This window comes from Oncorhynchus masou, chromosome 12 (genome assembly GCF_036934945.1).
Source record: "Oncorhynchus masou masou isolate Uvic2021 chromosome 12, UVic_Omas_1.1, whole genome shotgun sequence".
Lineage (NCBI taxonomy): Eukaryota > Metazoa > Chordata > Actinopteri > Salmoniformes > Salmonidae > Oncorhynchus > Oncorhynchus masou.
In genome coordinates, this window is record NC_088223.1 from 77,537,805 (window position 1) to 77,552,061 (window position 14,257).

Here is a 14,257-nt window from a genome sequence, read left to right on the forward strand (position 1 = left end):
CAACATTGACGAATATGCTGATTCTGTGAGCGAGTTTATTAGCAAGTGCATTGGTCATGTCGTACCCACAGCGTCTATTAAAATATTCCCCAACCAGAAAATGTGGATTGATGGCAGCAGTCGTGCAACAGTGAAAGCGCGAACCACTGCTTTTAATAAGGGCAAGGTGACCGGAAACATGACCGAATACAAACAGTGTAGCTATTCCCTCCGCAAGGCAATCAAACAAGCTAAGCGTCAGTATAGAGACAAAGTGGAGTCGCAATTCAACAGCTCAGACACAAAGATGAAGAGGTATGTGGCAGGGTCTACAGTCAATCACGGACTACAAAAGAAAAACCAGCCCCGTCGCGGACCAGGATGTCTTGCTCGCAGACAGACTAAACAACTTTTGCTCGCTTTGAGGACAATACAGTGCCACTGACACGGCCCACTACCAAAACCTGTGGGCTCTCCTTCACTGTAGCCAACGTGATTAAAACATTTAAATGTGTTAACCCTCGCAAGGCTGCAGGCCCAGATGGCATCCCCGGCCGCGTCCTCAGAGCATGCGCAGACCAGCTGGCTGGTGTGTTTACAGATGTAATCAATCAATCCCTATCCCAGTCTGCTGTTCCCACATGCTTCAAGAGGGCCACCATTGTTCCTGTTCCCAAGAAAGCTAAGGTAACTTAGCTAAATGACTACTGCCCTGTAGCACTCACTTCCATCATCATGAAGTGCTTTGAGAGACTAGTCAACGACCTTATCACCTCCACCATACCTGACACCCTAGACCCACTCCAATTTGCTTACCACCCTAATGTGACCACAGACGACGCCATTACACTGCACACTGCCCTAACCCATCTGGACAAGAGGAATACCTATGTAAGAATGCTGTTCATCGATTACAGCTCAGCATTTTACACCATAGTAACCTCAAAACTCGTCATTAAGTTCGAGACCCTGGGTCTCGACCCCGCCCTGTACAACTGGGTCCTGGACTTCCTGACGGGCCGCCCCCAGGTGATGAGGGTAGTTAACAACATCTCCACCCCGCTGATCCTCAACACTGGGCCCCCCCAAGGGTGCGTTCTCAGTCCTCTCCTGTACTCCCTGTTCACTACGACTGGGTGGCCATGCACGCCTCCAACTCAATCATCAAGTTTGCAGACAACACAACAGTGGTAGGCTTGATTACCAACAATGATGAGACGGCCTACAGGGAGGAGGTGAGGGCCCTCCGAGTGTGGTGTCAGGAAAATAACCTCACACTTAATGTCAACAAAACAAAGGAGATGATTGTGGACTTCAGGAAACAGCAGAGGGAGCAACCCTCTATCTACATTGACGGGACAGTAGTGGAGAGGGTGGAAAGTTTTAAGTTCCTTGGCGTACACATCACGGACAAACTGAAATGGTCCACCCACACAGACAGTGTGGCGAAGAAGGTGCAGCAGCGCCTCTTCAACCTCAGGAGGCTGAAGAAATTTGGCTCGTCACCACCAAAAACACTCAGAAACTTTTACAGATGCACAATCGAGAGCATCCTGTCGGGCTGTATCACCGCCTGGTACGGCAACTGCGCAGCCCATAACCGTAAGGCTCTCCAGAGGGTCGTGAGGTCTGCACAACACATCACCGGGTGCAAACTACCTGCCCTCCAGGACACCTACACCACTTAATGTCACAGGATGGCCAAAAAGATCATCAAGCACAACAACCACCCGAGCCACTGCCTGTTCACCCAGCTATCATCCAGACGGCGAGGTTAGTACAGGTGCATCAAAGCGGGGACCGAGAGACTGAAAAACACCTTCTTTCTCAAGACCATCAGACTGTTAAACAGCCATCACTAACATTGAGTGGCTGCTGCCAACATACTGACTCAACTCTAGCCACTTTAATAATGGAAGAATTGATGTAATCAATTTATCACTAGCCACTTTATATAATGCTTACATACCCTACATTACTCATCTCATATGTATATACTGTACGCTATCCCATCTACCGCATCTTGCCATCTTGATGTAATGTATCACTAGCCACTTTAAACAATGCCACTTTATATAATGTTTTTATACCCTACATTAATCAGCTCAAATGTATATACTGTACTCTATACCATCTACTGCATCTTACCTATGCCGTTCGGGCATCACTCATTCATATATTTTTAAGTACATATTCGTATTCATTCCTTTACACTTAAGGTATTTGTTGTGAAATTGTTTGGTTATATTACTTGTTAGATATTACTGCATGGTTAGAACTAGAAGCACAAGCATTTCGCTACACTTGCATTAACATCCGCTAACCATATGTATGTGACAAATAAATTTGATTTGATTCAAAACTAGGGCAAGGAAGGAAACTTCAGAGGTTTTTTATTTCAACAGTGAACATCTCTGATGTGTGAAACTTTAGGGAGGTTTTCTATCTCAACAGTGATGTCTGCATATAATAAAGAATACATCTGTAGATATTCATGTTTTGTTCTGTTTAAATATAATTATTTGTTTTACTTATCATTTTTATTCTTTCTTTAGTCTTGAGGAAATTGCCATCAGATTCCACATATCAACCACAAATGAATAACTGTATCCCTTTGTAAACAGTGTGTCTGTGTGTTCTAGTTGGGCAGGCGCTCATCATGGGGCTGTACCTGGCGGTGCTGTGTGCCCTCTACCTGGTGCCCCTGGGCATGTACTCGCCCTGTCTTAAAGAGGAGGGCACTCTGGGCCTCGCACCAGCCCTCATTGGGCACAGAGGGGCACCCATGGTGGGTAGGCCTCATCAGCAACGCCATTAATGCCAACCCATTCTTATCCATAGCTAAAAACCTATTTTCATCAACACTAACCCATTCTCATCAACACTAACCCATTCTCATCAACACTAACCCATTCTCATCAACACTAACCCATTCTCATCAACACTAACCCATTCTCAACAACTCTTTTCAATACTAACTGCCTGCAGGTAGCCTAGGGGTTGGAGTGTTGGGCCAGTAACTGAAAGGTTGCTAGTTTGAAAATCCAAGCGACGAGGTGAAAAATGTGCCGATTTTCACTTGAGCAAGGCCATACCTGTAAAGGCTAGGCTAACCCTGTAAACAACACGTGATGTAGTAGTAGAAGAAGTGTGGTAGTTTGATCATTTATTACCGTTGTCAGTATAAGTCAAAACTTTTGGGCTATGTTATTAGCTGAACTGATGTTTGTGCCTGGTATTTATCATCTGTGTCAGTAGTACCTCTGTTTAGGGTAACCATATGTTCAAATCATTTGTATGTGTGTTATACCCCAGCTTGCTCCAGAGAACACTCTCATGTCCTTTGAGAAGGCGGTGGAGGCTGGAGGGCAAGGTCTAGAGACTGACGTCACCATCAGGTCAGTGGTGGTTGTCCACCCTCCTCACACCTAAATGCTCCGTTTCCATCTAGTTCGCGGATAATCAACTACATTCAGCCGCAGGCCGGTTGTTTTTTTCTTGAGTGGATAGTTGTCACTAGCCTACACACAATACCCCATAATGTCAAAGTGGAATTATGTTAGACATGTTTACCTATTAATTAAAAATGAAAAGCATAAATGTCTTGAGTCAATAAGTATTCAACCCTTTTGTAATGGCAAGCTTCAGGAGTAAAAATGTGCTTAACGAGTCACATTATAAGTTGAATGGACTCACTCTGTATGCAACATTGAATCACCATGAGGCCAATTGCAACTTTAAAACAGTTAGTTTAATGGTTGTGATAGGAGAGAACTGAGGATGGATGAACAACATTTTGTAGTTACTCCACAAAACGAACCTAAATGATAGAGTGAAAAGGTGGAAGCCTCTACATAATACAAATATTCAAAAATATGCATCCTGTTTGTAATAAGGCACTAAAGTAATACTGTAAAAAAAATGTAAAGGAATTCTCTTTATGTCCTGAATACAAAGCAATATGTTTGGGGCAAATCCAACAGAACATATCCCTGATGTGAGTGAAAATCCACTCTTCATATTTTCAAGCATGGTGGTGGCTGCATCATGTTATGGGTATGCTTGTCATTGGCAAGGGCTAGGGAGTCTTTTTGGATGAAAAGAAAAGGAATAGGGATAAGCACAGCCAAAGTCCAAGAGGAAATCTTGGTACATTCTGCTTTTCCAACAGACACTGGGAGACATTCACCTTTCAGTAGGACAAAAATCTAAAACACAAGGCCAAATATACACTGACGTTGCTTACCATGAAGACAGTTTTGACTTAAATTGGCTTGAAAATCTATGGCAAGACCTAAAAATGTCTGTCTAGCAATGATCAATGGGGTTGAATACTTATGTAATCAATATATATTATTGTTTTATTTTTCATACATTTTTTATAAATGTTAGAATGTTTCTTCTACATTGACATTAGAGTATTTTCTTAAAATGACAATTTTAAATACATTTGAATCCCACCTTGTAACACAACAAAATGTGGAAAAAGTCGAGAGGTGTGAATACTTTCTGAAGGCGCTGTAATTACAAATAATTGACCACAAGAAGCTCAAACAGATATAATATTTGAATAAAACAACCATTTCAAACCTTGCTTACATTTGTGTACAGTCACATATATTATATTATGCATGGGAATACTTTGGATCAGATTTCCTAAATTAAAATCACTTGGAGCCAAGTTGCTGGTGGTTTTACAGTATTTTACACCCAAAGAATAAGTGTACAAAACATAAAGAACACTTTCCTAATATTGAGTTGCCTTTTGCCACAGAACATTCTCAATTTGTCAGGGTCTACAAGGCGTCGAAAGCTTTTCACAGGGATGCTGGCCCATGTTGACTCCAATACTTCCCACGCTTGTGTTAAGTTGGCTGGATGTCCTTTGGGTGGTGGACCATTGTTGATAAACACGGGAAACTGTTGAGCGTGAAAAACCCAGCAACGCTGCAGTTCTTGACACATACCGGTGCGCCTGGCACCTAGTATCATACCCCATTCAAAGACACTTAAATCTTCACTCACTGAATGGCACACATACAGTACACAATCCATGTCTCAAGGCTTAAAAATCCTTATTTAACCGGTCTCCTCACCTTCATTTACACTGACTGAAGTGGATTTAACAAGTGACATCAATAAGGGGTCATAGCTTTCACCTGGATTCACCTGGTCAGTCTGTCATGGAAAGAGCAGGTGTTCTTAATGTTTTGTTCACTCAGTGTGTTTATGTGTTCAAAGGTTTGTGGTCACTTAGAAATGTCCTTGTTTTTGAAAGAAAAGCCTATTTTTTTTGTCCGTTACAATAACATCAAATTGATCAGACATACAGTGTAGATGTTGTTAAAGTTGTAAATGACTATTGTAGCTGGAAAAGGCAGATTTTTAATGGAATATCTACAAAGGCGTACAGAGGCCCATTATCAGCAACCATCACTCCTGTGTTCCAATGGCACATTGTGTTAGCGAATCCAAGTTGATAATTTTAAAAGGCTAATTGATCATTAGAAAACCCTTTTGCAATTACAGTTGAAGTCGAAAGTTTACATAAACCTTCGCCAAATACATTTAAACTCAGTTTTTCACAATTCCTGACATTTAATCCTTGTAAAAATTACCTGTCTTAGGTCAGTTAGGGTCACCATTTAATTTTAAGAATGTGAAATTTCAGAATAATAGGAGATAATTATTTATTTCAGCTTTTATTTCTTTCATCACATTCCCAGTGTGACAGAAGTTTACATACACTCAATTAGTATTTGGTAGCATTGCCTTTTTAAATTGTTTAACCTGGGTCAAACGTTTCGGGTAGCCTTCCACAAACTCCACACAATAAGTTGGGTGAATTTTGTCCAGTTCCTCCTGACAGCTGGTGTAACTGAGTCAGGTTTGTAGGCATCCTTGCTCGCACACGCTTTTTCTGTTCTGCCCACAAATGTTCTATTTGTGGGCAGCATCTGGAGGAAGCATATGGTCCTTTGTTGTTGTTGTTCTGGGATTGATTTGCACTTTTCACACCAAAGTACATTCATCTCTAGGAGAGAGAACGCATCTCCTTCCTGTGGTATTTACATTTACATTTACATTTAAGTCATTTAGCAGACGCTCTTATCCAGAGCGACTTACAAATTGGTGAATTCACCTTCTGACATCAGTGGAACAGCCACTTGTGGTCCCATGGTGTTTATACATGCGTACTATTGTTTGTACAGATGAACGTGGTACCTTCAAGCATTTGGAAATTTGCCCAAGGATGAACCAGACTTGTGGAGGTCTACACATTTTTTTTCTGAGGTCTTGGCTGATTTCTTTTGATTTTCCCATGATGTCAAGCAAAGAGGTACTGAGTTTGAAGGTAGGCTTGAAATACATCCCCAGGTACACCTCCAATTGACTCAAATGATGTCAATTAGCCTATCAGAGGCTTCTAAAGCCATGACATAATTTTCTGGAATTGTTTTCCAAGCTGTTTAAAGGGACAGTCAACTTAGCGTATGTTAACTTCTGACCCACTGGAATTGTGATACAGTGAAATAATCTGTCTGTAAACAATTGTTGGAAAAATTACTTGTCATGAACAAAGTACATGTCCAAACCGACTTGCAAAAACTATAGTTTGTTATCAAAAAATGTGTGAAGTGGTTGAAAAATGAGTTTTAATGACTCCAACCTAAGTGTATGTAAACTTCCGACTTCAACTGTATGTTAGCACAGCTGAAAACTGTTGTCCTGATTAAAGAGGCAATAAAGCTGGCCTTGTTGTGACTCGTTGAATATCTGGAGCATCAGCATTTGTGGGTTCGATTACAAGCTCAAAATAGCCAGAAACAAATTACTTTCTTCTGAAATCCGTCAGTCTCTTCTTGTTCTGAGAAATGAAGGTTATTCCATGTGAGAAATTGCAAAAAAACTGAAGATCTCATACAATGTTGTATACTACTCCATTCGCAGAACAGTGCAAACTGGTCCTAACCAGAATAGAAAGAGGAGAGCAAGAGGACAAGTACATTAGTGTCTAGCTTGAGAAACAGATGCCTCACAAGTCCTCAACTGGCAGCTTCATGAAATAGTACCCGCAAAACACCAGTCTCAACGTCAACAGTGAAGAGGTGACTCCGGGATGCTGGCCTTCTAGGGAGAGTTGCAAAGAATAATACATATCTCAGACTGGTCAATAAAAATAAAATATTAAGATGAGCAAAATAACACACACTGGACAGAGGAACTCTACCTAGAAGGGCAGCATCCCTGAGTCGCCTCTTCACTGTTGAAGTTGAGGCTGACGTCCAACCCTTTACTCAGTACTTTGTTGAAGCACCTTTGGCAGTGATTACAGCATCGCGTTTTCTTGGGTGTGACGCTACAAGCTTGCCACACCTGTATTTGTGGTGTTTCTCCCCTTCTTCTCTACAGATCCTCTCAAGCTCTGTCAGGTTGGATGGGGAGCTTTGCTGCGCAGCTATTTTCAGGTCTCTCCAGAGCTGTTAGATCGGGTTCAAGTATGTGTTCTGGCTGGGCCACTCAAGGACATTCGGAGACTTTTAAAAATGTAAATGAATCCTTTATTTAACTTGGCAAGTCAGTTAAGAACAAATTCTTATTTACAATGACAGCCTACCCTGGCCAAACCCATACGTCGCTGGGCCAATTGTGCGCAGCCCTATGGGACTCCAAATCATGTCCTGATGTGATATAGCCTAGATTCGAACCTGGGACTGTAGTGACACCTCTTGCACTGAGATGCAGTGCAGTACTCTAGGAAGAGTCTTGGTGGTTCCAAACAACTCCCATTTAAGAATGAAGGCCACTGTGTTCTTGGGGACCTTCAATGCTGCAGAAATGTTGTACCAATCCCCAGATCTGTGCCTCGACACAATCCTGTCTCAGAGCGCTACGAACAATTCCTTCGACCTCATGGCTTGGATTTTGCTCTGACATGCATTGTCAACTATGGGACCTTATATAGACAGGTGTGTGCCTTTCCAAATCATGTCCAATCAATTTAATTTACCACAGGTGGACTCCAATCAAGTTGTAGAAACATCTCAAGGATGATCAATGGAAACAGGATGCATCTGATCTCAATTGCGAGTGTAATAGCTAAGGGTCTGATACGTATATAAATAAGGTATTTCTGTTTTTTTATTTTTTTATAAATTTATAAATTTGCAAACTGTTTTTGCTTTGTCATTATGGGGTATTGTGTGTGGATTGCTGAGGGATTTTTTATTTATTTAATCCATTTTAGAATAAGGCTGTAGCGTAACAAATTGTGGGAAAAGTCAAGGGGTCTGAATACTTTCTGAAGTCACAGTATATAAACTCAACAAAAAAAGAAACGTCCTCTCAATGTCAACTGGTCTTATTTTTAATCAAACTTAACATGTATAAATATTTGTATGAAGATAACAAGATACAACAAGTTCCACAGACATGTGACTAACAGAAATGGAAGAATGTGTCCCTGAACAAAGGAGGGGGGGTCAAAATCAAAAGTAACAGTCAGTATCTGGTGTGGCCATCAGCTGCATACTGCAGTGCATCGTGGGTATTATGAAACAAGCTTGCTATGGAAGGTAAATCCAACATATCTAGTGAGCTCGTATCATAAGTAAAACATTGTCATTGGGTTCTTTCCCATGCTAGTCCTGGGCATTTGTATTTGTATTGGACTTGCTATGGAAGGTAAATCCAACATATCTAGTGAGCTCGTATCATAAGTAAAACATTGTCATTGGGTTCTTTCCCATGCTAGTCCTGGGCATTTGTATTTGTATTGGACTTTGACATACATACCTGAATTAATAAATAAATAAATGAAGTACCTGGCTCTCTTTGAGTTTTACAGTCATATTAATGCACTTCCGTCAACTCCTTAACCTTCAATTCCTTAACCGCCAACTCCTTAACTGTCAACTCTGTAACTGCCAAAGCCTTCTCTCGTTGCCATAGCTATGACGGGGTGCCCTTCCTGATGCACGACCACACCCTGAGGAGGACCACCAACGTGCAGGAGGTGTTCCCTAACCGGACGGACGCCCCAGCGGCCATGTTCACCTGGGGGGAGCTGGAGACCCTCAACGCCGGGGCCTGGTTCCTCCATGTGAGTCACCAACTGCCACCGCACCCGCACCTCAGGAAAACTCAGGGGGTGCTACAGAGACACGGGAATTAAGCCTGGTCTTGAACAGATTTTTTTATAAAGTTCATTTAGACATGGTATGATGGGAAACCAGGGCATGTTTGTGTCCAATGACAGTAGCTAGGACAACATAATAAGATGACGGATAGGGAAGTTATTGACATTTTGACAATACATCAACGTACTATCGATGGGAGGTTATCAATTGCACAACTCCCTGCTTTATGGAATACAATGTGATATAACATTGTCAATATGATTTACCATTCTGCCAAAGCATTCCGTATACTGACTGTCTCTCTGCCCCTGGTGGTTCTGCAGCGTGATCCGTTCAGCACGGCTTGGTCTCTGAGTACCGAGGACCGGGCGCAGGCGCAGAACCAGTCTGTTTGCACCTTCAGGGACTTTCTGGAGCTGGCTTCGCAGAGAGGCAAACAGGTTGTCTTTGACCTCTACCGCCCCCCTAAGGGACACCCCTACAGGGACACCTGGATCACACGCACCCTGGAGGTCATCCAGAACGAGTCTTCCATCCACTCACACCAAGTGAGGGAGATGTTATAACATTTTAATTATTTAGCAGACACTCTTATCCAGGGCGATTTAGAGGAGCAATTATGGTTAAATGCCTTGCTCAATGGCACATCGGCAGGTTGTTCAACTAGTCAGCTTGGGGATTTGAACCAGTGACCTTTTGGTTACTGGCCCAACACTCTTAAGCTCTTAACTGCTAGGCTACCTGCCATCCTGATGTGTGTCCTCACTGACGTGGTGTCCATCTTCATCTTATAAATAGGAGTAGGGTGAAGCTGACCCTAGAAACTGATCTTGGGTCAGTTTTACATTTTCTCTACTAATGGTTAAAGTTAGGTTTGTGGGAGGGGAAGCTGGGATTATCTATCTTATATGTCATAGGTTCCTTTTTTTGACTTGGGAATGAAGCTGTTTATGGGATATTTTGATTACATTGTAAATACAAAATGTTGTAATGCTGAGGTTAGTGTTTAGAGTTAATGGTGTGTGTGTGTGTGTCAGGTGTTGTGGCTGCCCTCAGACCTGCGGAGCCTGGTCCAGCAGCTGGACCCTGACCTCCAGCATACCTCAGCGTCCCGCGCTCCAGTTGAGGAGCTCCAGCAGAATCACATTGTCCAACTCAACCTGCACTATAGCTCCATGTCCACAGAGATGATAATGTGTGTGTGTGTCTTTGCATTAAATAGTGTGTGTATGTGTGCACATATTAACTGGCTGTAGGTGTGTCAATTGTGTGTGTGGGGGGGTTGTATTCCTCCCTCAGTGAGTATGCAGCAGCCAACATCAGCACCAACCTGTATGTGATCAGCCAGTCGTGGCTCTACTCTCTGGCCTGGTGCACTGGGGCACAGTCTGTCACCACCAATGCTCTACAGTTCCTCAACAACCTCAGTAGACCCCTCTTCCTTATGGTGAGAACAACCTCACCAGTCCCCTCTTCCTTATGGTGAGAATAACCTCAGTAGACCCCTCTTCCTTATGGTGAGAACAACCTCACCAGACCCCTCTTCCTTATGGTGAGAACAACCTCACCAGACCCCTCTTCCTTATGGTGAGAACAACCTCACCAGACCCCTCTTCCTTATGGTGAGAACAACCTCACCAGACCCCTCTTCCTTATGGTGAGAACAACCTCACCAGACCCCTCTTCATTATGGTGAGAATAACCTCAGTAGACCCCTCTTCCTTATGGTGAGAACAACCTCACCAGACCCCTCTTCATTATGGTGAGAATAACCTCACCAGACTCCTCTTCCTTATGGTGAGAACAACAACCTAGGACCAATACCACTGCATCCCAATAATCTTTCCTTCCTCTGGAAGTATTGCACTTGTTCTCTACTCTCCACAAATGTAAAAGCATTGGTTTGATGTAAGCATGAGCTACAGGGAGTTTCCACCATACTGGTATTTATTTTCCCAGTAATTTTCTTTTAAATCTATGAAGGGAAGTGAACAAGTGCACGCTTTGGGAGAAATAAACGATTTATTGTGACACCGGGCCCAAATGCAGCCTTACTGAAATTGATTGGATTGGTGAAAGGAATACTCCTAGACACAAAGGTTGTCTGTCTTTCTCTTTCAGACACCAGATGAGTACAATTTGATGTGGGTCCTCACCGACGTGGTGTCCATCACCATCATCATCTTCATCTTCATCTTCCACTGGTGAGTGAGCCCACTAGAATGCAGAGTGCGAAGGTCGACGTAAGGTGTATTTTTATGTCTACGTACAAAACGTAGATTGATTGTGTGTCAAATTGAAGCTTCGGATGAACGTCAGTCTGTTTTGTATTGAATGGTGATGTCACTTCCTGTGGTGATGACTGTAACTGTGTTGATGACAGGTGGCGAGAACAAACCCTGGCTTTCTGTTCGGGCAGGAAACCCACACAAGAACATAGCACCTACATCAAGTTCAGGACAGGTGAGTTAGAAGTTGTCTCTAGGAGTCACCCTGTTTCTTTCCCATGGCCAGCTTTGATAACATGATACACACACGCACATACCCTATATAGGCTTAAAACAGAGACTGAGCAAGAGGACAAGTACATTAGTGTCTAGTTTGAGAAACGGACGACTCACAAGTCCTCAATTGGCAGATTCATTAAATAGTACCCGCAAAACACAAGTCTCAACGTCAACAGTGAAGAGGCAACTCTGGGATGCTTGCTTTCTAGGCAGAGTTGCAAAGAAAAAGCCATATCTCAGACTGGCCAATAAAAAGAAAAGATTAACAAAAGAACAGACACTGGACAGGGAATTCTGCCAAGAAGGCCAGCATCCCAGAGTTGCCTCTTCACTGTTGACGCTTAGACTGGTGTTTTGCAGGTACTATTTAATGAAGCTGCCAGTTGAGGACTTGTGAGGTCGTCTGTATCTCAAAACTAGACACTCTAATGTACTTGTCCACTTGCTCAGTTGTGCACCGAGGCCTCCCACTCCTCTTTCTATTCTGGTTAGAGACAGTTTGCGCTGTTCTGGGAAGGGCGTTGTACGAGATCTTCAGTTTCTTGGCAATTTCTTACATTGAATAGCCTTCATTTCTCAGAACAAGAATAGACTGATGGGTTTCAGAAGAAAGTACGTTGTTTCTGGCCATTTTGAGCCTGTAATCGAACACACAAATGCTGATGCTCCAGATACACAACTAGTTTAAAGAAGGCTAGTTTTATTGCTTCTTTTATCACCACAACAGTTTTCAGCTGTGCTAACATTGCAAAAGGGTTTTCTAATGGTTAATTAGCCTTTTAAAATTATAAACTTGGATTAGCTAACACAACGTGTCATTGAAACACAGGAGTGATGTTTGCTAATAATGAGCCTCTGTACGCCTATGTAGATATTACATAAAAAATATGCCGTTTCCAGTTATCAGTCATTTACAACATTAACAATGTCTACGCTGTATTTCTGGTCAATTTGATTTTAATGGACAAAAAATGTTTTCCTTTCAAAAACAAGGTCATTTTAAGTGACCCCAAACCTTCGAACGGTAGTGTATATCATATATATCAATGACCTTTGTCAACCACTAAACCCTGACCTCACCCCCTGACAGATGTGTGGTCCGTCTCCAGTGTCAACATCCTGGGAGAGCCCGCTGAGCCTAACTTGGCAACCGTCTCAGAGCATTGATAACCAATCAACCAACCTCTGTGAGGCTCAGTTGAAGCAAACCACTCCTCACTCTCCTTTTCAACTTGGCAACTTCCCGGACACCAAACGGGCAATTCACCAGAATCGACCCAACCTGGAAACCCAGGACCCTACTGGAAACCGAGAGCACAACCTGGCAACCCCCTGTAGATTTGTGTGAGAGAATGAGAACCAAAGAGAATTAGAAATAGTTAAATGATGTGAGTGAGGCCTATCGGAGCTGATGTGTCACGTGCAGAAGGGATATCATTGGATAGATATTAATCCCTAAGACCGGGCTGCCCAACTCTCTTCCTGGAGGTTGGGTTTTAAGTTCAACCCTAATTTAACACACCTGATTCTACTAATTAGCTGATCAACAAGACCTTAACTAGCTGAATCAGATATGCTAAAGTAGGGTTTGACTGAAAAACATAAAGGACAGTAGTTCTCCAGGAAGAGGGTTGGGCAGCCCTGCCTCAAATGTGACTGAAGAACAGCCCAGACAACCTCAAGGACCAACCAACTCATAGTTCATACTACAGACACCATCTGGTGGTGGGAAGAGATTACTACACTGTTTAACCAGGTCCTTTGAGATGGATTACTTACTCACTGAATTAATATAACAAGAAAAGTGACTGTCCGCTGTAGATATTCTCAACTTGTATTACCCTCCATTGTCCATAGGTTCCTTTCCATTTCAGCAGTCACTGCAGTGTTGAGTTACATGAACCACAAATGCTTGACCATTTTGTTAGTGTTTGAGTAGTGGTCGATAAGATGTGTGAATATGTCCAGACCGGGGTTCAATTGGTATGTTTTTATTAATTTTAAATACTTTAGCTGTGCTTCATTCCCCTTTCCTGGCATAAGGGAACCAATGAAGTAGTCCCAAAAAGTGCACTTTGCCCATCTGGGATCTGGCACTCCAATCAAGCTGTCTCAAGCTTCGTTTATACCTGCAGCTTACAGGCATCCTGTGTCCTGATCTTGTCCACATTCAGATTGTGACCACATTTTCAGTCTACACATGCTATTAAAATGTATCTTATGTGTCCTCATTGTGACCAGATTTCCCGGTCATTCCCTGTAAGTCAATTATTTTGACAGACATTCTTTCAGAATTGTTTATTTATTCATTTTTATTCACATATTGATGCCATAAAGCAATGGTCCCACCTGTGAATGGTTTTAGAGGGTGGGGTAATGATGATTTGTAAATGATTTCACTGACCAGATCCGTCTACACTTGTAAGGCTGCGTTTAGACAGGAAGCCCAAATCGGATCTTTTTTTCCACTAATTGGTGTTTTGACCAATCAGATCAGCTATTTTGCCTATAATTGGGCAACATTTCAGAATTGGGCCGCCTATCTAAATGCAGCCTGCGTGCCCGAGGCCGTGTCTAGGCTGGACAGTTCATGCAGGTTTAGTATTCTGATTATGGAATTCCAAACGCGTC

The 14,257-nt window shown here is 42.6% G+C and overlaps 1 protein-coding gene across 2 annotated transcripts in view; it reads left to right on the forward strand.

Annotated features, from left to right (window-relative positions):
* LOC135550849 (glycerophosphodiester phosphodiesterase domain-containing protein 5-like) overlaps positions 1-13,868 on the forward strand; it is a 29,656-nt gene extending 15,788 nt beyond the window's left edge. For both annotated transcript variants that reach the window (XM_064982016.1, XM_064982014.1), the window contains exons 8-16: positions 2,622-2,767; positions 3,295-3,377; positions 8,932-9,082; positions 9,443-9,667; positions 10,157-10,314; positions 10,419-10,566; positions 11,241-11,323; positions 11,503-11,582; positions 12,717-13,868. In XM_064982016.1, coding sequence (XP_064838088.1) covers positions 2,622-2,767; positions 3,295-3,377; positions 8,932-9,082; positions 9,443-9,667; positions 10,157-10,314; positions 10,419-10,566; positions 11,241-11,323; positions 11,503-11,582; positions 12,717-12,793 — 1,151 coding nt within the window. In that variant the 3' untranslated portion in view covers positions 12,794-13,868. The remainder of the gene's footprint in view (positions 1-2,621; positions 2,768-3,294; positions 3,378-8,931; positions 9,083-9,442; positions 9,668-10,156; positions 10,315-10,418; positions 10,567-11,240; positions 11,324-11,502; positions 11,583-12,716) is intronic.
* Positions 13,869-14,257: the final 389 nt, after the last annotated feature.